This window comes from Trichosurus vulpecula, chromosome 2 (assembly GCF_011100635.1).
Source record: "Trichosurus vulpecula isolate mTriVul1 chromosome 2, mTriVul1.pri, whole genome shotgun sequence".
NCBI lineage: Eukaryota > Metazoa > Chordata > Mammalia > Diprotodontia > Phalangeridae > Trichosurus > Trichosurus vulpecula.
This window is the reverse complement of record NC_050574.1, coordinates 71,504,245-71,525,643: the sequence shown is the minus strand read 5'-3', so window position 1 is coordinate 71,525,643 and position 21,399 is coordinate 71,504,245. Positions and strand designations below refer to the sequence as shown.

Sequence of the window (21,399 nt, the reverse complement as noted above, 5' to 3'; positions counted from 1 at the left end):
GGTCCCCATCTCTGGTCTCTGGAGACCCCATTTTCTCCCTCTTAGGTTGGAAAGAATAGTGAGTGTGTGTGTGTGTGTGTGTGTGTGTGTGTGTGTGTGTGTGTGTGTGTTGTTAAATACCCTGAAAAGGAACACATTGGTTTGGAGACAGAGTAGGAAGCTCAAGGAGGCCCTGGAGGGTGGAGAATGTGTAAAACTGGGCATCCAGGAAGCCCAAAGTCTGACCTCAGCTACTCCTGCCTCTTCACCCCCAAGTCTAGCTGGCCCATTTCACAGTCATAGCTGATGAGGGGCCTCAAAGACCTGAGATAGAATATTTCTCCTGGAAATAAGATTCTTCTGAGGGGGGTTAGGACAGGAACAGGAGACGGGCCACCCCTACGCAAATCCTGAATTAACAAGAGGACAGGTGTAGCCCAGATTGCTGTGTGATCCTTGGTACATTTCTGATGGTTGGTGGGGAGAGACAAGAAGAACCTGGACCTCGACACTTGCGGGGAGGGGTAGGGTCTAGGAGCCCTAGCAAGTAGGGCGGAGTCTTGGGACCCTGTATGAACAAGGCTTAACCTGAAATCTAGAAAGCTCCCCTGTGTGGTCAGGCTCTGCCTGCTTTCTGCAGCACTGAAGTCCCAAGACTAGAGTCCCTTAGGGTCCCCCAGGCATACTGTGGGGCCAAAGCTTCTCTACAAGAAATCTGGCTGGGCTGAGGGTCAGGGGGCAGGAAACAGAAGAGGGGTTAGCTAGGTCTTGACTGAGATGCAAACCCAATAGCCCATCCTGGGGTGGATATACCATCCCACCCCACCCATACCACCCCCCACCCCAGCCTAGAAGTTCACTTGGCAGGCAACTCCACAGAGCGAACTTTATTCCCAACAAAGATCCCCCCCAGCCCCAGGTGGGACAGACAGACGCACGGACAGGCTTGGGGGCAGGAGACGTGGTGGCCTGGGGCTATAGGCTCTGAAAAATGAGGAGGGGGCCCCTTATTCTGCCTCCTCCTTGGGCCTGAAGCAGTTCTCTGGAGTCCAGCCCACCCCTCTCATCTCCAGGGTCCCCACCTTGTCTGGAGCCAGAGTCCGGCTGTGTCTCCCTCCAAGGGCCAAGACCGCACACGAGAAGAGAAAAGGGGGGTCCCTGGCTCCTTGTTTTTTTTTCCAAATTGGAGTGTGAAAATAGAGATATATATATATATTTATAGATGCCTGGGCAGCTGGCCAGGGCTCACACCTCCGTCTGGAAGTCACCGTCAGATGCATCCAGACCCAGGCCTGCTGACTCCCAGCGAGGTGTCCGGCGCAGGCCCATCCGCTCACGGGGCTTGGGGGGCAGCGAGCCCAGCGTCATTGCCTTGAAGGTACTCCAACTCTGATGTCGCTGCTGCTGCTGCTGCTGCTGCTGAGAGGGCGGCCTCTCTCCTGGGCTTATCTTCTCCTACACAGGGAGGATGAGAAAGGAAGGAAACGAGCATTTATTAAGCACCTACTGTGTGCCAGGAACTGGGTTAAGCCCTTTACCCAAATATCACCTCAGTTAATCCTCACAACTCTGGGAGGCTTTTATTGTTGTCACTTTACAGCTGAGGAAACCGAGTCAGATAATGGTTAAGTGACTTGCCCAGGGTCACATAGCTACTAAGCATCTGAGGCTAGATTTGAACTCAGGTCTTCCTGACTCCAGGCCCAGTGGGCCACCTAGAGCACGCGCTCTCTCTGTCTCCTCCTAACCCATGTCATACTAAGATCCCCCATGCCTCCTTGCTCTAGGAAATGCATTCTCATGGACTCTGAGGAGGGGAAAGACACACACACACACACACACACACACACACACACACACACACACACACACAAATGCACTCTACCCCCAGACCTTGTCCCCTTTTGGTCTAAGAACGCCGATAGTCAAGGGCCGCAGGGTCCTAGATCATTCTGGGCGCTCCAGAAGGTGGCGCTGTAGTGTCTGATTGGGGAAGGGGAGCCCTGGACCCCATGCTAGATACCAGCATTGACATTAGTCCTTCCCAGACCAGAACTCCCCCCACCCCGGACCATCACTTACAGTGGAAACACTTCGTTCAGCCCCACCAGATGACACGCTCCATCGCTTTTCTCTCTGCAGAGGGGAAGGAGGGAGTCAAGTCGGGGCCTCCTCCCATCTACCCACCTGTGCCCATCGAATGCCCAGCTGTCACCCACTGCCATATCATGGGGGACCAGGAAAGATGAACAGGGTGCCCAGAGCAAGCCAAAGCCTCCTAATGCTTAGAAGCAGGAAAATCAGGGGAAAATGAGGCCAAATAGATTTGTCCTGAGCTGAATTTGAACCCAGGTCCTTTGACTCCAGGGCCAGAGCTGCTGCACTGTACCTGCTTTAAGATTTACCTGGCTTCTTCTCACCTTGCCTGAGGTCGGGCCCCGGTAGCGATCGAAGGTGTGGAACTTCTGATTCAGTTCATGGTAGAGCTCTGAATGTCGCTTCCGTGTGTGCATCACCTTCTGGGGGGGAGGGGGAGGCTCAGGGGGGGATGTTCCTTCCCTTCCCCCTTGACTGCTCCCTCAGCCTACAAGGCACCACTCCCGAAGCCACTTGTCTTCCTCATCTCCTGCTCACATTGCTCTGAACCCAGTTCAGCTACAGGCCCTGAAGCCTTCCTCTCCAGCAGTGGCTTAAGTGACTAGGGGCTAAGGATCCAGTCTGAGAAAACAAGGTCATCCCCCTTACTACTATTTCCTGGAAGAGCCCTGGCTTCTCCCTATTCCCCTCTCACCACAGAAAGGTCTTGAAGAGAAATGGTGATTTTTTTGATAGGTCCTACCAAAATAGTGCCCTCTGGTACCTGGAACCTAGGTTCTAAATGGTGTCCTAATTCCTTTCTCCCCAGGGCTGGGACTGGGGGTGTCCTAAGGGATCAAGCTACAGAGCACAAGGGAGGTTTCCCCCAAGCACCCTATTAAGCATAGCCCCATTCCCTCTGCAGCTCTTACCTCAAAATCCAGGTCCGAATAGCGCAACTTTTTCCGCTGGGGTTGTTGGGGGGGGGGGGGGCAGGGAGTTGGGAGAAAGGGAAGAAAAAAAGACTGCTTTAGTTCATGTTTGGGAATAAAGATGAGAGGACTTCCCAAGGGTGAGATCTTGAGTCAGGGAACCATGGGTACCTTATGTCCACCTGGTTGCTCGGAGCTATGGGGACAGGATTCTTAGGGCCAGGGGAAGCCTCTGGCAGGAAGAGCACCCAGATGGCCCTAGGCATCGCCCCGGGATGTCAGGGAGTGCGGAGAGCTGAGTGGTCCCAGCTTGTGGAAGATCCCAGTAGAGTAAGGGGGCAGTGACCACAAGGCCGTAGTTGAGACCCAGCTCTCCACAAGGCCTACAAGCCAACCAATCCCCCCATCCCCCAGCTCACCACACCCTGGACACACACGTGCACGCAAAAGGACACAGGCCAGGAGCATGGGTAAACACACGGAGATGGAGAGGTGGTGAGAAGCACACGTGTCCCCACAGAGGCCAGCTGGCAGGGGCTCTCCACCCCCGGTTCCACCTCACCCCAGCTTTCTCTGTTCCTACATCCCCTCCTTCCTCCTTCTCTCCAAGCCTCCAAGGAAAAGCTGTCCCTGCTCTTGGCCAAGGCCAGACCCAACGAGCATTCCACAACCCACATTTCTCTCCTACGTCTTCCATCTCTTCCCAAACATACTTGGGTAGCCCTCACCCTTCTCCTGGAGACAAATAGCTGATGTAAGATCCCTGTAGGAAAAGACAACCTATTGTTTCCCCAGTGTCAAGTATACAGTAGGTGCTTCATAAATGCTGCTTAGAAGCCCTGGATTCCTTTTAGGCAACATTCAGGAGTCGTCTTCTCTAGCAGGTCTTTCCCATTCTTCCCGGTTGCTGGTGCTGTCTTCACTAAGGCTGCCTTCTAGCTACTCTGTATTTATTGCATGCGTGTGCGCACGTGCATGTGTGTGTGTATGTGTCTGTGTCTGTGTGTGTGTCTGTGTGTATACTGAGAAGATGTGTCATTGGGCCCAAAGGACAGAAGGTAAGGAGTCATGGAGATTCCTTCTGGGGGCTAGGGGCATCCCCTCCCACCCCCCACTTTCATGCCTGCTCCCTAAGGGCAGGGACTATTTTTGCTTTTTCCCTGTATCTCCAGAATTTAGCATGGCACTTGGTAAACAGTAAGCCCTTAAGAGATGTGTGTTGATTGACTGACCGTTGGATTGGTTTGGATGGTGTAACCAAAAAGGACAAAAGATCTGAAATCAGAGGACTTGGGTTTGAATGTTGACTCTGCTCCTTCCTACCAATGACAGCTTCGGCAGATGAGGATCTGCCAAGCTGAAGGGCTTAGATGAGCATAGCTCTAGGATTTCTTCTAGGGAACCTGGGTGGCACAGTGGATACAGCCCGGAGCCTGGAGTCAGGAAGATCTGGGTTCAAATATGGCCTCAGATACTTCCTAGCTATGTGACTTTGGGCAAGTCACTTAACCCTGCTTGCCTCAGTTTCCTCATCTGTAAAATGAGCTGGAGAAGGAAATGGCAAAGCACTCTAGTACTTCTGCCAAGAAAACCCAAATGGGGTCACAAAGGGTTGGTCACTACTGAAATGAAACAAAGATTTCTTCCAGCTCTGAATCTTATAATCTTAGAAAAACAAACTCCTGCCTGGATATCCTATATGCTTGCTTGCTCACTTGCGCTTTGTCTCTCTCCCCCTCTCTCTCCCTCCCTCCCTCCTTCTCTCTGTTTCTCTCCTTCTCTCTCTCTCTCTCTCTCTCTCTCTCTCTCTCTCTCTCTCTCTCTCTCTCTCTCTCTCCCTCTTTCTCTGTCTCTGTCACTCTCCTTCCCCTTCTCTCTCTTTCTCTGTCTCTCCCTCCCTCTTTCTCTCTGTCTCCCTCCCTCCCTTTTTCTCTGTCTCTCTCTTTCTCCCTCCGTCTCTCCCTCTCTGTTTCTCCCTCTCTCTGTGTCTCTCTCCCTCTCTCTGTCTCTCTCCCTCTCTCTTTCTCTCTCCCTCTCTGTCTCTCTCTCCCTCCCCTCTTTCTCTGTCTCTCTCTCTGTTTCTGTCTCTCTCCCTCTCCCCCCTCCCTCTTCCCTTTCTGTCTCTCTGTCTCTTTGCCTGTCTCTTTGTCTGTCTCTCTCTGTCTCTCTGTCTGTCTCTCTCTGTCTGTCTCTCTGTCTCTCTGTCTCTCTCTCCCTCCCTCCCTCCCTCCCTTCCAACTCTGAGAACCAGCAGGGCTGGGCCAGGTCTACCCCACTCATTCTCTGCATCCAGGCCCAAAGTCATTGAGCCTCAGAACCTGAAGCAGCCCCAGAAATCAGCTGGTCCACCCCCTCATTTTTACCAAGAAGAAAACAGGCCTGGAAAGAGGAAGAGACTTGCCCAAGGACACACAGTGAGTCAGCGGACCTCCAGGAAGCGCCCGGGCTTCCTGGCTCCCAGGTCAGTACCCCACATCTTGCCTCTCCTCTCCCTCCTTGTTTCTCTAATCTGGCCAGTTTTCACCCACCTCCCACGAGACTGAAAGTACTTCCAAGTCATTGTTGACCTCCTGGTCACCAGATCTCGTGACTTTTACTCATTCTTCACCCTCCCTCTCCCACCCCACACCATGGGACTCCACGGCTGCCTCCTTCTGGCTATGCTTTCCTTGCCTTCCACGATACCATTCTTCTCATGTCTGTCAGACCTTTCTTCTCTGGTTATTCAATGATTCATCTTCCTTCTTTCTCTCCACTCTCTCCCTTGGAAATTTCATCCACTCCCATGGTTTCAGTTATCCTTGAAGTGACTCCCAAACTCCCAGTCCCCAGAGCATCCCAGTGGCCATTCCACCCAGCAACATCTAGACCAAAAGACAACATCCCTCTCTTGGACCTGCTCCTCTTCCTGACGTTCGTGGTCCTGAAAACCTGAGCACCACCTCTGAACTCTCCTTCCTATGATCTTTTCTCCCTTCAAAATTCCACTCTTCTCTGTCTGGCCCCTCATCATTCCCAAAGCCTCTGCCCAAATCTAGGCCTTCATTGCCTCTTGCCTAGACCATCAGAACAGCTTCTTTCGATGTCTCCCTTGGTTCTCTCTCTAATTCAGCCTTTCTAAGACCTAGCTTTCATCATCACTCCCAGACTTCAGCTGCTCTATGAAGTGCTTCAGAAGACTGGAAACAGGACCAGAGAATTGTCCCCAGATTATCCAGATATAGTCAGAGCTAGAGTAGCGCCATTAGCGGGTTCATGCCCTACTGGCGCTTCTCAGGATCAGTCTCCCGATTTTAAGAAGGAACCGAGCTTTGATTACAGACAAAAAAGTCTCCACTTTAGGGATGCTAAGTAAACAAGCTCGCAAAGATCAGGGGTGCCATCATCTAAATTGGGGTGCTAGCACAGAGCTTTCCCTTAAACTTGTTTTTCTGTCTCAAATTTCTGTCACTATTGGCCCAGGCAAACCCCAATGTTATCTTTGATTATCTCCTCTCCCTCACCTTGTATCCTGTCTTGGGGTTCCCACCTTTGCAGTCTCTCTAGAACCCATCCCCTCATCTCTACTCCCACTCTAGTGTAACAGAGGCCCTCATTTGCCAGGCTCCAGGATGACTGTGACAGCCGCCCATCAGATCTTCCCACCTCCATCATCTTCCCCCCTCTAATCCATCTGTTGCACTTGGCCAGAATAATCTCTGTGAATAACTCCCCTGCTTACATCACTTGTCTGCTCAGAAATCAATTTCTACAGAGCAAAGTTCAGACTTCTCTGCCTGGCATTCAAGGTCTTCAGTGAGTTAATGTCACTCTGCCTCTCCCGCCTTATCTCATACTTTTTGCATGCACTCTATGTTCCTGACAAACTGAATGCTTTTCTTTTCCTTTAAAATATGTTCTCATGACTCTGTGCATTGGCTCACACCAGTCGCCATACCTTGTCTTGCCTTTTCAATTCCTACCTGTCTTTTTAAGGCCCAATTCAAGTGCTGCCTACTTCAGGAAGCCTTCCCTGATTTCCTTCACCCCTCCAGCTCCCCTGTGACTGAACACTAACCTCCTTACCTTGCATTTTGCTCCGTTTGCCCCCTGTCCTTTTATCTGGATGTGAATTACTATGAATTACTAGATGCTGAGTTCCATGAGGGCAGGCCCTGGATGTCTCCTAAACTTTGTATTCTCCCCAGCCCAGAACACAGTTCTCTGCATGTGGGAGAGAGTTACTAAGTCAAATTGAAGGATCTGAGAGAGGCTGGAAAACTAGGGATAAACAAGGAAAGATCCTAGCCCAAAAGGCAAATGGAAGCCAGTTCCTGAGCTTAGTAGTTCTCCCTAATGACACAGGCTGGAAGGGCCCAGCAGCACACACAGGATTGGGGATACTCCTGCCCTTCCCTCCCCAGCAGCCTCCTCACCTCCAGAGAGCCCAGCTTCATGGTGGAGCCGGGCACAGTTCGGGGCATGGTGCGGCTGCGTTCGCCGGGCTCAGGGGTGGGGCCCTGGCGAGCACCAGATGGAGCCGGGGGCGGGGGCTGGAAAGGCACCCCATAGGGGTTCTGCAGAGTTCCATAGGCTGGGCCCAGGCCCAGGCCCACATGGTCCACGGACAGGAAGCTGGGGTAGCCCTCTGTCTGAGACAGCCCCTTCCCCCCACGACGGGGGGTACCCTCGGGCCTCGCCCGCTTGGCCTCCTCCCGGCCACCAGGCTGGAGGCTCAGAGTCCTCCGGGGCAGCACCGTGTACTCTCCCTCGCTCCCAGGGTCCCCAGACCGCAGCCAGGTATAGTCCAGCTGCCTGAGGCTGCTCTCCCCACACATGTACACGGGGTTGGTGTCATGTGGGTGGGGGGGCTCGCCTACTCCAGGAGAGGGCACTGGCATTGGCACCAAGATGTTGCCTGGCAGTGGGGAGAAGTTCAGCCCGCTCTCTGTGCCCATGAGGCAAGGCTTGGAGTCCTCATCCTCATCCAGCGACAGGCGGGACAGCGTGGCCGTGATGGTAGAGGGGTTGCACGTGTTGACTTCCTTGAACAGAACTGGTGGGGGGCAAACATTGGGGGTGGGGGAAAGGATGTGGATTCAGGAACTCTGAAGGGTACCAGCCCCTCCCCCAAAGCCCATTCCCAGGGTAGACCCAGAGGTGGGGGCCAGGTACCCACAATGTAAGAGTGACTTCATCTCTGTCACTCTGGAAGTAGGGACAGCGCCCTGACAGACTAAATGGACATAGGTCCAGGTATCATATCAGGGTCTCAGAACAGACGGAGGGACCGTGGAGTCACAGACTGTCATAGATTGAAGGTGCTTACAGACCATCTACTCTGAGGCCCAGGGAGGGGTCACAGAATAACTCAGGGGCAGAGCCAGGACCAGATCCCAGGTTAGGCCACCTTCTAATAAGACTACACAAATACCCACTAACCCCCTCCCCTCACTCCCTCACACACAGACACACTCCTCTTTCCCATTCCCTCCACCACATATCATATATATACATATATACATATATCTCCCTCCTGCCCAAAGCAGGTGCCCTTCCCTCTTCCTGGGCAGTGGTGGTACCTCGAGAGATTCCTGGACAGAACTGCCAAGGTATAATGAGCCCCCACAGCCTCCATATCCAGGTCATTAGCAAAGGCTTCCCCTTTCCCAGCCAGGCCCCCTCCCTCCCCCTCTCCCCTCCCCATCTGGGGTCTCACCACTCTCACCTGTCTGACACGCCAAGTCCACATCCTTTTCAAAATCTGTCTATAGGCAGAGAAGGGGAGGGAGTTGGAAAGGAAGGAGGGAGAAGCATAAAGGGGGCAGTGGAAGGAGGAGGCTCTCCTCCTCTGTCCCTAGGCTTCCCCTTCCTCCATTCCCCAAAACTTGGCAGTAGGAAGCTAAATAGGATAGAATGTCAGTGCTAGAGGGTAACCCTGAGCCTGGAGGCACCTCAGAGATCAAATTTAACCCCTTCTCTTTACAGACAGGGAAACTGAGGCCCAGAAAGGAGGCAAGCCTTGCCCAAAGTGACCCAGTAATTTAGAGGCAAGGGGGAGAACCTAGCTCTCCCGGCTCAGCCTTTTACACCATGAGGCCCAAGCCCCTCCTGCTATCCTTTCCCCCAACCCCAGAAGTCAAGGAGCTAGCTCCGTCTACACGGCCCTCAGACCTCCCCAAGGTTAACCCTTGAGGTGGCATGATGGGAGAAGAAGCGGAGATGCTGGAGAGGGCCATGAGAAGTACAGATGTGCCCCAGCCACCCTCCCAGGGGTGCCCACGAGCTCTGCCCTGCCCAGATCACTCACCATGACCTGGATCTGCCCATTCTTACAGGACCCGGGCGAGTTCTCATTCTCCTGGCTCTTGCAAACCCCAATCTGGCATTTCACCACATCTTGGACCTAGGCCAGGCAAGAGGCACTTGCTAGGCATGGGCCCTCCTGGACCCAGCAGAAAAGCCACAGGGAGCCTGATGGGCTCCTAGACCTTAACTGGCCAACAGGTCCCGGTGCTAGGTACACTCCACCCACCAAGATCCGAGCCCGGAATGGTGGGAGCTGCCCAGGCACTCTGCTCCAGCTCCGCTCCTCTCTCCTCCCAAAGACAGCTACTTGGATCCTTCCCGCCCAGCAGCCTGACTCTCCCTCACATTCCCCAGCCCGTCCTGCCCACACTCATGCAAAACAAAAAGCCAGAACCTCCTGTTCTACTCTGAAGAGACAGAGGAGAGGTAAGGTAGGGAAAGAACAGATCAAAGGCTTGTGGATAGAGGGGGAAAGCAGAGAGAGATGAGGGGAGGCCTAAACCAAGAGAGACAAGGACTGGAGAGACACAGGGATTAGACAGGAGACATCCAGAAGCTAGAGGAGAATGGGAAAGGTGCGATGGGAGACATGGAGAAAGAGAGATGGAGAGAGAGGGAGAGGGAAAGGGAGAGGAAGAGAGGAAGAGAGAGAGAGAGAGAGAGAGAGAGAGAGAGAGAGAGAGAGAGAGAGAGAGATGGGGAGAGACAGAGAGATGGAGAGGAACAGAGAGGAGAAAGAGATGGAGAGAGAGAGAGAGAGAGAGAGAAAGAAAAGGGAGATTCCGAGAGAGAGATGGAGAGAAAGAGAGATGGAGAGAGAGAGAGAGAGAGGGAGAGGGACACAGAGAGAGAGAGAGAGAGAAAGAGAGATAGAGGAGAGAGAGAGATAGAGAGGGAGAGATGGAGAGAGACAGAGAGAGAGGGAGGGAGAGGGACAGAGAGCGAGAGAAAGAAAGAAAGAGAGAGGGGAGAGAGAGAGATGGAGGGAGGGAGGGAGGAAGAGAGAGAGAGAGAGAGAGAGAGAGAGAGAGAGAGAGGCCGGCCAGTGGAGAATCACAGAAAGCCTGGGGATGCGGACAGGGAGAGACTGGGCTGGGAGCTTGCAGGGCTAGGTGGACACTGGCAGAATAAAGCTGGACGAGTGTCCCACAAGAACATCCAGATTCTGGCTCTCTGTTGTTGTTGTTGAGTCATTTCAGTCGTGTCTGACTCTCTGTGACCTCATTTGGGGTTTTCTTGGCAGATTCTGGAGTGGTTTGCCATTTCCTTCTCCAGCTCGTTTTACAGATGAGGCAAACAGGGTTAAGTGACTTGCCCAGGGTCACACAGCCAGTAAGTGTCTGGGGCTGGATTTGAACTCAGGTCCTTCTGATTCCAAGCCCAGTGCTCTATCCACTGTGCCACCTAGGTGCCCTTCACCTACCACAAAAGCAGGGACAGAGCTCTCAGCCCCACAGCATCTCTCTGTCCTCCCCCATTTGCTGCCTGAGCCTCACAGAGCTTCAAGCACACAGGGGCAAATGGGAAAGGCTGAGCCTTGATCAGTGGCGGATCTGCCTGGCGGAGTGAACTAGCCTGGTAGGTGGGGGTCCCTGTGCCCAGCACCCATCTCCAATGCTCTCTGTGACCTCAGGCCCAGGCCCTTCTCATCTCTGGGCCTCACCCCCTCCCTCTGTCTGTACGATGGGGTGAGCCATCAGAGAAAGAGTCTGGAAGGGACAGAGGCCACTGGCGCAGGATTGGCATTCCCACCTCTCTTCGAAGAAAGCAGTGGACAGCGATGATGACGAAGCCCTGCACAGAGTTGAAGATGGCAAAGAGGACCTGGAAGAGGATGGAACGGCGGTCGGTCATGGCCAGGACGGCAGACATCCAGGTGAGGGCGAGCAGCGGCAGCACCACGCAGGAGCTCCAGAGTGAGGCCCTGCAGTGGAGGAGAGGGATGCACAGGCAGGCCCGTCAGCCCCTGCACACAGCCACGCTCCTCCTGGGCCGGAGCGGGGGGATTGGGGCTCAAGCTGCAGGGACCCTCCAAGACGACCGGGGAGAAGGGAGGCAGCTGAGAGATGCAGGCCGAGAGACAGAAGAGAGAAGCAGAGATGGAAAAACCCAAAACCGAGAGAGATCCAGAGACAAACAGAGAGACCACAGGTGACGGAGCTGGAGGAGACCTCCGAAGGTGCAACACTCTCATTTTACAGAACAGGAAACTGAGGCATGGGGAAGTTACGTGAACTGCCCGAAGTCACAGGCATTAAGGATCAGAGGCAAGATTTGAACAAAGGTCTCAATTTCAGAGCCGTCTCTTTCTCGACATGCTGTACGGCCTCCCAGAGAGAGACCCTGAAGAAAAAACCATCGAGAAAAGCGAGTGGAGATGTGCCCACCCAGGGGCACCTGGGGGGAGGATGAAGGCAGGGAAGGGGGAGCTGTTGTGAATGAGACAGATACAGGGGTGTGTGTGTGTGTTGGTGTGTGTGTGTCAGAGACAGAGAGAGAGACACAGAGACAGAGCGAGAGAAACAGAGACAGAGAGAAAGAAAGGCTGAGACTGAAAGACAGCGACAAGATGAAGAGAGAGAGGTAAGAGGGTGAAAGACTAAGTGGAAAGGCAGGGGAATGAGTCCATCTCAAACACATGCTCCTCCCCCTCGACCACTCCCTCCCCAGACTGGGGGTGGGTCCCTGGGGACTGAGCTCCAGGATGCCCAAGGACATCATCAGCCCCTACTTCATGCAGATGCCCTCGACCCACCGCCTTATATCCCTTCCCTCTCCCTGCCCCCAGCCTGAGGGCTGAGGGGGAGAGGAGAGAGGGGAGGAGAAATACTGAGGGAGCCCCCAGGCCCAAGGGGAAGAAGGAGAATAGCTGGGAAGATCCCAGAACAGAGCTCAGGGAGGTCTTCACTCACCCCCCCCCCTTCTACCTGGCCACTCCCCTCCCATTGGTATTAGTGGCCAGTGCCTCTGGCAGATGCCCATGAGGATGGCAAGGGTCAGACCAGATTTCTGTCTGGGCTTACAGCATCATAAGTGAGACACTGACAAGCTAGAAGATGTTGAGAGGCCCAGAAACCCCATCCCAAGAAGATCCATGGAAAGAACTAGGGTGTTTAGCTTAGATAAGAAAAGTGGGGGTGGGGTCCAGTGGGAGGTTAGACTAGTCTTTAAGTATATAGAAGGCTGTCCTAACAAAGACGGGTCAGACTCTTGCTCCCCTCAGCCCCAGAAGGCACTGGAAGCCATGGGTAGAAAGTGCAGACGGGACTTTGGTTCTGTATATCAAAACAGAATAGGCTACCTTCTGGGAGGTAGTGAGCCCTTCGTCACTGGAGGTCTTCAAGCAGAGATGGAACTGACCACTTGCCAAAGGTGATACAAGTGAGGTTTCTGCTTAAGTATGGGCTACCCTCGGAGGTCCCCTTCTCTAGTTTTCAAAGGACTGAGGGTAGGAATGTTTATCGATCCATGAGGCCAAACTTCCTCCCATTTTTTTAAAGGAGAAGAAAACTGAGATGAAAGGTAAGGGAAGTGACTTGTCTAAGGACACACAGAAGTAACCAAGCCAGGATTCAAACCCAGGTCCTTGGACTCCGGGTGGCAGCCCAAGAGTCTCTGGTTCTCAGGTTTTAGAGCAAGGAGATAGGACAGGCTGGAGGGAGAAGGAGGTGCCTGTTCTCTGGGTCCCCTTCTTCAGGAAGGGGCACCCGGGAGCCCTGGAGGTCCCTGAGCTCTCCCTCCCCCACCCTGCCCAATCCCCCCTCTCCCCACCCACCCCCGCCCGTGGGGCAGGACTAACATGGCGTTCCTGGCTGTGACCGAGCTGAGCAGGGGGCTGGGGACCATTCCACAGGCCGAGCAGGGGAGGAGGAGGAGGCTGGCACAGGGGAGCCGCTGCGGGCTTGGGTGGGGCACAGACACAGGGGAGGAGAGGGACGGACGGAAAACCAGGGAGAGACAAGAGGCGGAGCCACCCCCGGAGCGGTGGGGAGGGGAAGGGCAGACGAGAGAAAGAGAGAGCCCGGTTAGTGTGGGCAAGGCTACCGCCCTGGTCGTCACCAAAGCCGCCTACGCTCCCGGACAGCCTTACGGCCTCAAAAAAGCTCTGTGAGGTAGGCGGTACAAAGTGCCATTAGCCCCACTTTACAGATGACAAAACTGAGGCCAAAAGAAGGTCTCAAGCTCAAGGCTTTGGGAACTAGGATCCGAACCCAGGACTCCTGATCTCAAGTCTAGACGACTGCTTCACTCCTGCCCTCCTTCCCTCTTGAGCTCTGTGTGTGTGCATACGTTAAGGGCCGTAGGCCCTTAGGTGTGGGGGAGACTCTTCGCAGGTCAGGCCCCCTGGGGACACCCCCTTGGCACCCCCTAATGGCAGGAGTAGGAGCCAGCAGTCCCCAGGGCTCGCTGGGGACAGGACCCTGAGTTCCTACAGCAGTGGGCAGGACAGGGCAGGGCCCAGGACCCCAGGTCTAGCTTACGCAGCTCGCTGCTTCTTAGACTTGTCTGAAACTCCATCCCGGGTCATGAGCTTGTTGAAGACGATGATTCCGATGAGCATGTTCACCTGAGAGACCGCGGGGAGGAGAGGGGGACAGAGGGGATCACAAAGCGTCCCCCACGCCGGAGGGTGTGTGAAGTGGGTGAGGACAGAGATCCGCTCCCTCCCAATACTGCCAGAGAGTCCTGCTGGGACCAGCAGAGGTCAGGCCCCTTGGCCCTCAGTGTGCCCCAAAGCCCTGCCCCAGGATGCTGGAGAGGACCCGAGGCAAGGGACACCTACCAGAACGATGACCGCTGCGGGACCCACGAAGGCGTAGAGAAGCCCCCCCTCCAGGGAGAGCCAGCAGCTGTGACACAGAACACAGACTGTCAGAGGCGGATGGGCCCTAGGACGGTCTGCCACTTAAGAAGGGCTTAGAAATCATCAGAGCTAACTCTCCTTATTTTACATCTAGGTGAACTGAGGCTCAGGGAGACGGAGCTCCTCACACCTTTCTCCCCGTAGCCCACTCTGGTCCCCACTCAGCCAAACCACCCCAGGGGTCCAAGCCTCTCTGTGTACTAAATCATGTCCCACCACTCACTAGCAGCCCCGACTTCACATCTGGATGGTATCCACATATCTTTTAGATACTGTCACAGAGCGGTACCCTTGGGGGAGGTCCTAGAGACCGAGTCTAGCCCCTCCGTCGTACATCAGGAGAAATTGAGGCATGGAGGGGGAGGGGCTTGCCCCATGTCACCCGGTGAGCCAGAGGCAGATGTGCAAGCAGAACGCAGGTCTGGCTGACTCCTGGGCCAGGGCTCACCTCCCATTCCTGGAACCCCTGGCTTCCTTTAAGCCTGGGGCAAGGACCCCCTCCATGAAGTCTTTCCTGATCCCCCCAAAGCTACTCTGACCCTCCTTCCCGAGCTAGCCTGTCTTCGTTTTGTCCACATTCAGGTATGTACATGTGTATATACATATATATATGTATGTATGTATGTATGTATATGTGTGTATATATATATGTGTGTGTATACATGTGTACACACACAGACACACACACATCGCCTAGCCCCAGACTGTAAGCTCAGGCAGGGACCATTTCATCCTTTGTATCCCCAGCACTTAGTGGGGTGCCTAGCACAGAGTGTATTTCATAAATGATATTCCCCTCCCCAAAGAACCCGATACATCACACCTGCCCACCTCCCCAGTCCTGGGTTCAAGCACACCCCCCTTCTCTGAGCATCTCACGTACTAGCTGGCTGTGCCGTAGCCTTTCGTCCGGGTGAAGCCAACGGACACAGCCACCACCAGGGCGGGCAGACCTGGAAAAAGAGGGAGGTCAGGTCAGGAGAGAAAGAGGGAGAGAGGACAGTCCAGGGAGTCCGGGAGCCTCTCTCCCCCACCCCACCCCGCCTCTAGGCACAGAGAAAGACAGAATGTTGTTGATAATTTCGATCTAACTCCCAGAGAGCCGTCCAATCCAACCCCCTCATTTTACAGATGGGACTGAAGCCCCCCAAATATTATAACACTGAGTAAGTAGGATTTGAACTGGCATCTCCGGACTCCCAGCCTGGTGGGGTGACTCCCGTGGCCCCTTCTGCTCTCCTTCTTGGTCATGAGCCCAAGCCCCAGTACACACGCTCAGCAGCTGGGGGCACCCAAGCGAGCCAGGCCCAGCGGCTGGGATGACAGTAATGGCCACAAGCTCCTGGCCTTTCCTTCCCTCACAACAGCTCTCTGGGAGGCAGAGGCCCAGAGAGGGGCCCCCAAGGTCACAATAAGCTAGTGGGGAGATTGGAACTTAGCCTCCTGACTCCCAGCCCAGGCACCTTTCCCAGGCTTGCCCAAAGCTTATTCTGACCCAATGACGCACCCAGGTTTACCTTCTAGGCCAGCTCAGCGCCCCCACCCACCTGCCTGCCCAGCTTCCATTTCTCTTGGAGACCCCAGGAGAGCAGACCTAGAGCCAGAGAGGACCCTCGGAGATCACCTGATCCAACCTTCTTAAATCATAGCTGGAGAGCTAAGGCCCAGAGGTCACACAGGTGGAGGGGTGAAGACCCCTGGACCCTAGGATGGAGTCCCCTCAGCCAGCCTGTCCCCAGCCCCACTCACCCCATCCCAGGCACAGGAAGCGCTTGCGGACGAGGCGTGTGCGGATGCGGCCGATGACAGACAGGTAGGACTGCCAGGCCTCGGTGAGCACCCAGCAGAAGGAGGAGAGGAAGAAGAAATGAAGGAATGCTGCCGTCATAGTGCAGACACCCTGCAAGAGGAGGGAGGTACCTGTTCCCCCATCTGGCCCCTCTCTGCCTCGGCCGTCACGACGGACGCCGGGCCTGGTGGCAGGCAAGGTCACGCCATCACGGGGACCGGCACCAAAAGGGAACTGAGACCCTGTCAGGATGCTTCTCCTTCATTTAACATGCAGGGAAACTGAGGCTTAGAGAGGTTGAAACAACTGGCCCGTGGCCACAAAGCCAGTGAGAGTGGGAGGCAAGATTTGGAAACCACGTCTCTCTTGATTCTTGATTCCAGAACCCTTGCCACTTAGAGGCATCATGCTACAGCTAAGAAGGAGCAGAGTCAGGATTTGAACCCAGGCCCCCAGACTCCAAATGCAATGCCCCTTTTACTGCCCGTCTTCTCTTCAGGTGTGCCTCTACTATGTTCTCAGAGGGAATGGGCACGGCCACCTGGCAGCTGCTTCAGGCTCCTGCGGAGTGTGAAGGGGCTGGGCCCCATCCCTCCCTCTCCCCAGCAGCACCAGAGCCTCCCAGAGCGCCCCCAACTTCCAGCGCCCACACACAGCACGACACAGTCCCGGTGACACGCACAGGCAGCCGGGAGAGGCGGGGAGGCCACCCACACTCCAACGCAGCTCCGGGGACAGACACAGACTCAAAGCCTCTGCTGTCACGGGGAGAGGTAGGCATGCCTGGACTAAACCGGTGTGTACACACACACACACACACACACACACACGTGTGCATCCCAACACATCCCCCCACATGTGCACAGAGACACAAGCAGATGCGGATTCTGCCCCCAAGGCCCCCCCGACACCTGCCTTGCTCAAAATCTGGGACTGCCCCACCAGGATGAGCACGTTGGAAGCCAGGATGGAGACGCAGAAATTCAGGAGGATGATGGAGCGCTCGGACTTGATGAACCTGGGGGCAGAGGAGGCATGGGAAGAGGCGCCTGCTCCGGGGGGGCTGGGGCACAGACGGGTCACCCCTGGCCCCAGAGTGCACTCCCCTCCCTATCGGCACACACATGCCTACACTGCTTTGTCTTCTACAGAGGGCCGTCTTTACAGTCACCCCGGAGGCAGCCCTGGCATTACCATGCCCATTTCACAGAGGAGAAGGCTAATGCCCCAGAGGGGATGGTCATACAGCTGTTACTGGCAGAACTCAGGACTCTAGACTCTAAATTCCAGGATTCTTTCACCCGGCAGGGGCAAGGCTGAACGGCCTCTATGTCGGCCCCCAGCCGCCTTCCTCCCTCACCCCTGACCCTGTGTGGCCACTGTGCCTCAGGTCTCACGTGCATGCACCCACCTCCAAAAGGCAGCATAGATGGCGAGAAGGGTGAGCAGGGCCATGCAGGAGACAGCGCAGCCGATCATGAGGGGCACGGAGGGGGCGCCTGAGAGCTCCAGACTCTAGGCCAGAGAGAGGGGGCGTCAGGGAGCAGCAGATGGGGTGGGGGGGCCTCAGAGAAGAGGCAGCTCTGTGCTGGAGCTCTATTGACCCACTCCCCCAGAGAGCCTCTGAGGACAGGGTCACATAGGACTGTCCATGCTGCTGTCTCCATCTTCAAGTCACAGGAATCATATAGAACATGTCAGAGCCAAGAGGGGCCTCGGAACACAGGGGGTCAGAGCTGGGAGGAGCCTTAGAATCCAGAATGTCAGATCCAGGAGGGGCATCGGAACACAGAATATCAGAGCTGGGAGGGCCCTTAGAACACAGGATATCAGAGCTGGGAGGGCACTCAGAACACAGAATGTCAGAGCTGGGAGGGCCCTCAGAACACAGAATGTCAGGGATGGGAGGGCCCTCAGAACACAGAATGTCAGGGATGGGAGGGAACTTAGAACACAGAAGGTTGGAGCTAAGAAGAATCTTAGAATATGCAATGTTAGAGGTATAAGGAAACCTAGAATATAGAATGTAAAAAAGGGGTGCTTAGAACACAGTATGTCAGTGGAAAAGGGCCTTAAATATCACCTAATCTGACCCTTTCATTTTACAGATAGGGAAACTGAGCCTCAGAATGGGGAAGGGCCTTGCCTGAGGTCATGGGGGAGCCTTTAGCAGAGGCACCTCCATGGACACCTGGGGGAGGGGCAGCCCAGGGGCAGAGGCAGGGGAGGCAGGGGAGAGGGAGACTTGTCCATATGGACACCTCCCGGCTATGTCCATGTACGTCCGTACATGGACATGGAACACTGGAATGCTTTCTCATTCACACACGAGCACACACCCCCTCACCAGGTCCTTGGGCAGCTGCGCGAGGACAGCAAAGGTCGACAACTGTTGGCACTGGCAACGAGTGTGGGCAGCCTGGGTCTCCAGGGTCTGGCAGCTCTCCGTGTCCCACTCCCCAGAACTGGCATCCCTACAGATGGGGAGGCATCCTCGTCACTGGAGGAGAGGGGACCAGAGGAGGCCAAGGGGCACCTGCCTGTACCTCCCGCCCTTGATCAATGGCACCAAGCTGACAAGGGCTGGTCTGAATGCCTTGAATCTGGAGGGTCTTGGTGAATATGGGGAGATAGGGTGAACCCCTAGATGACCAGTACATGAAGCACAAGATCACCTGGGTCCCCAGGGAGAGGCTGGGAGGGATAGCAGAACAGCGAGGGTGAAAAAAGTTTACGTAGGCCTAGCTGGGCACTGCCCTGAGAGATTAAGGTGCTGACTGGCCCACTGCCCCTGAACGGCTGCGACACAGCCCAAGCTGAGTCTCCGTTGAGCCCCAACTCAGGCCCTTCCCAGAGCCTAGCCGGCCCCACCTCTGGGCACCCAGGTACTCACGCTCTAGAGTAATCCCATGTGGCACAGTGGGGATCTGAGGTACCCTGTGGAACAGAACACACAGTGGCGTGATGAGGAGTGAAGCCTGGTCCCCAGGCCCATCTCCCTGGCCTCCTGCCCAACCCTGGGGAAGCATGAGAGCAGAGGACCAGAAGAAAGGAAGATGTGGGAAAGAAAGGGGTGCCCATTGAGGAGAGATTGACTCCAGAGGTGGGGCTGCCACAAGGGACCCTGAGAGACAAGGAGCTCCACCCTCTCACTGCCAGTGGGAAGAGGGCAGGAGCCTCCTGGGGCCTCGGATGCCTCGACCTCACTCACATTGATGACATGGGACAGCTCCACGGTAATGAGGGGCTCTGTTGGCTTGGTGGGTGGCCGCACTGTGACCGTCAGGACCCTGGAGCTGACTGCCAGAGGGGGCCTGGAGACAGAGGGAGCGGGCGTGGGGGCTCGGCACAGCAGGTTCCCCTCATCCTCGGCTCCCCCTGTGCTGCAGGCATTCTGGGTCCTTCTGATTTGGAGGGCGTCCAGGGGGATCCCCAGACTCGGCCCTTACCTGGGTGCTGGCAAGATGAGGCCCAGAGTCCGGTACAGCACGGCCCCAATTACAAAATAGGATGATTCGTCTGTTTCTGCAGGGAGAGGGAGAAGCTGGGTAGAGTGGATCGGGGTGTAGAGGGGAGATAGGCTTGTCCCAGCCACCCCGAGGCCCAGAGCACGGATGGCCTTACCAGAAGATGGGAGGCTCAGCACCTCCTTGGGCAAGAAGAGCCGGTCCTCGGAGTGCCGGGCCCAGTCCTTCATGCCCCGGCGGCCCCGCATGGGAAAGGTGATGTCACTGGAGACGGCAGAAACCGGCTCCCTCTGGATGCTGATCACTGGGGTGGGGACAGGGATGGGGCCCCAGACACAGGGGGAGAGAGGTGTGGGTCCAGAGACACACCAACAGAGACAGAGATATGAAAAAACCAGAGACACAGAGACAACGAGAGAGAGATGGAGTGCAGAGATGGAGAGACATGGAAACCGTCATACAGGGAGAGACACAGAAAGATGGAAGGGAGCAAGGAGGGGACAAGGAGGGAAATGAATTAGCAGCAGCATTTCCATATTTACCACCTAGGTCTGTTTTGCTCCCACCCCCCCCCCACCCCGCCCCAGGTGAGTGCCGCCTCATCCATACCCAGGTTGTCTGTGACGATGAGGGAACTCTGAAAAGCCTTGAGCGCGTCCCCCACCAGATGGATGAAGTCCTCCACCACCCGCAGCAGATGGACGGAGCCCGGGGACACCTGGAAGGCCACAGGCAGCATGAGGAGCCTGGCGGCCCAGGGCCCAGGATGGAGCCCCTCACCATCCCAACACCCACAGCCTCAGGAGGGCCAGAATCAGCCTTCCCTGCTCCATGGGCTGGAGCTACTCCCATCCTCTGGGGCAGCATCTGCTCCCTCTCTCCCCTCCTAACTGCCTAGGGCCCCTTACCTGTTGGGCATCATCCCATTTCTCCTTGTTCTCTGCGTCCACCATGTAGCTAACAACCTGAAAGAAGCGCTGTGGGAGGAGGGAAAGGATCTGAGGGGGTGCTGAGGGCACCACGAGCCCAGGCTGGCACCAAGGTACACGTGGTGCCAGCCCACAGGGCGCCAGGCTTCTCACTGTGTCCTGCCGCTGCCCCTGCTCCCCATCCATAGACCAAGAGCTCCCAGATAGTGGAGTCATGCCTTGCCAAAGGTGGAGGCACACCCTCTACCCACCATGTTCCCTAGGGTGGGCCGTTGTCTATGAGGCAGCTCTCAGAGCACAGCAGAAAGGAAGAGGACTCTGGAGACGGGGTTCTAATCCTGCCTCTCCCAGGTACTCATTATGTGACTATCCCCTCTCCTCCACCAGGCCTGGGTTACCCCATCTATACAATGAGGGGGTTGGGCCAGATGACCCCTCCCAGTTCAGTGCTAAACACCCAGCCCCACCACCTGGACATCATCCGCCGAGGGCACGTAGGTGGCTCTCTTGAAGGTGTCAGTGACATTCCTCAGGATGTCCACAGAGAAGAGCAGGTCCCCACTGTAGTAGGTGCGCCTGGCCAGGAGCTCCAGCAGGCTTCGGACCACCTGAGACATGCCCTCACCAGCCAGCATCCGCTGGCCCTTGGCCAGATGTTCCCGCAGCTGTGGGGCAAGAGGAATATGTGTGTATGTGTGTGTGTGTGTGAGCATGCGTGCGTTGGGGGTGGGGTGGGGGTCAGCTCTAGCCTCTCACCTTGGGCCAACCCAGAGCCTACCCAACTTAGCCACAGCTCTAAATATGCCAAGTCTGCCACTCAGGGGAGAGACAGGAGCCTAGAGAGAGAGTCAAAGACACACACAGAGATGCTATTGGGAGAAACAGAAATATCCAGAGAAAGGCAGATGTATTGAGGAGACAAAGGTGAGGAATACCAGAGACAGAAGCAGAGATATCTAAAGAAAGAGACAGAAGAAAAATGAAGAGATAGCTAAAGAAAGAGAGATAGGTAGAAAGAGACACATAAAGAAGGAATGAGAGAGGGAGGAAGAGGAGGAATAGAGAGAGTGAGAGA

General features: G+C 55.5%; 1 protein-coding gene across 3 annotated transcripts in view; it reads right to left on the bottom strand.

Moving 5' to 3' along the window:
• Positions 1 to 851: 851 nt before the first annotated feature.
• Positions 852 to 21,399, bottom strand: part of ADGRB2 (adhesion G protein-coupled receptor B2) — a 52,965-nt gene continuing 32,417 nt past the window's right edge. The window contains exons 9-30 of one of the 3 annotated variants that reach the window (XM_036744653.1): positions 20,795 to 20,989; positions 20,304 to 20,372; positions 20,005 to 20,113; positions 19,378 to 19,699; positions 19,140 to 19,242; positions 18,822 to 18,865; positions 18,276 to 18,402; positions 17,340 to 17,443; positions 16,844 to 16,946; positions 15,889 to 16,039; positions 15,023 to 15,092; positions 14,059 to 14,125; positions 13,757 to 13,842; positions 13,075 to 13,176; positions 11,028 to 11,199; positions 9,277 to 9,372; positions 8,695 to 8,734; positions 7,403 to 8,022; positions 2,988 to 3,023; positions 2,400 to 2,498; positions 2,062 to 2,115; positions 852 to 1,434 (exon numbers count right to left, since the gene is read on the bottom strand). In XM_036744653.1, coding sequence (XP_036600548.1) covers positions 1,225 to 1,434; positions 2,062 to 2,115; positions 2,400 to 2,498; positions 2,988 to 3,023; positions 7,403 to 8,022; positions 8,695 to 8,734; positions 9,277 to 9,372; positions 11,028 to 11,199; positions 13,075 to 13,176; positions 13,757 to 13,842; positions 14,059 to 14,125; positions 15,023 to 15,092; positions 15,889 to 16,039; positions 16,844 to 16,946; positions 17,340 to 17,443; positions 18,276 to 18,402; positions 18,822 to 18,865; positions 19,140 to 19,242; positions 19,378 to 19,699; positions 20,005 to 20,113; positions 20,304 to 20,372; positions 20,795 to 20,989 — 2,979 coding nt within the window. In that variant the 3' untranslated portion in view covers positions 852 to 1,224. The remainder of the gene's footprint in view (positions 1,435 to 2,061; positions 2,116 to 2,399; positions 2,499 to 2,987; positions 3,024 to 7,402; positions 8,023 to 8,694; positions 8,735 to 9,276; positions 9,373 to 11,027; positions 11,200 to 13,074; positions 13,177 to 13,756; positions 13,843 to 14,058; positions 14,126 to 15,022; positions 15,093 to 15,888; positions 16,040 to 16,843; positions 16,947 to 17,339; positions 17,444 to 18,275; positions 18,403 to 18,821; positions 18,866 to 19,139; positions 19,243 to 19,377; positions 19,700 to 20,004; positions 20,114 to 20,303; positions 20,373 to 20,794; positions 20,990 to 21,399) is intronic. The other 2 variants (XM_036744654.1, XM_036744655.1) reach the window with 2 other exon arrangements.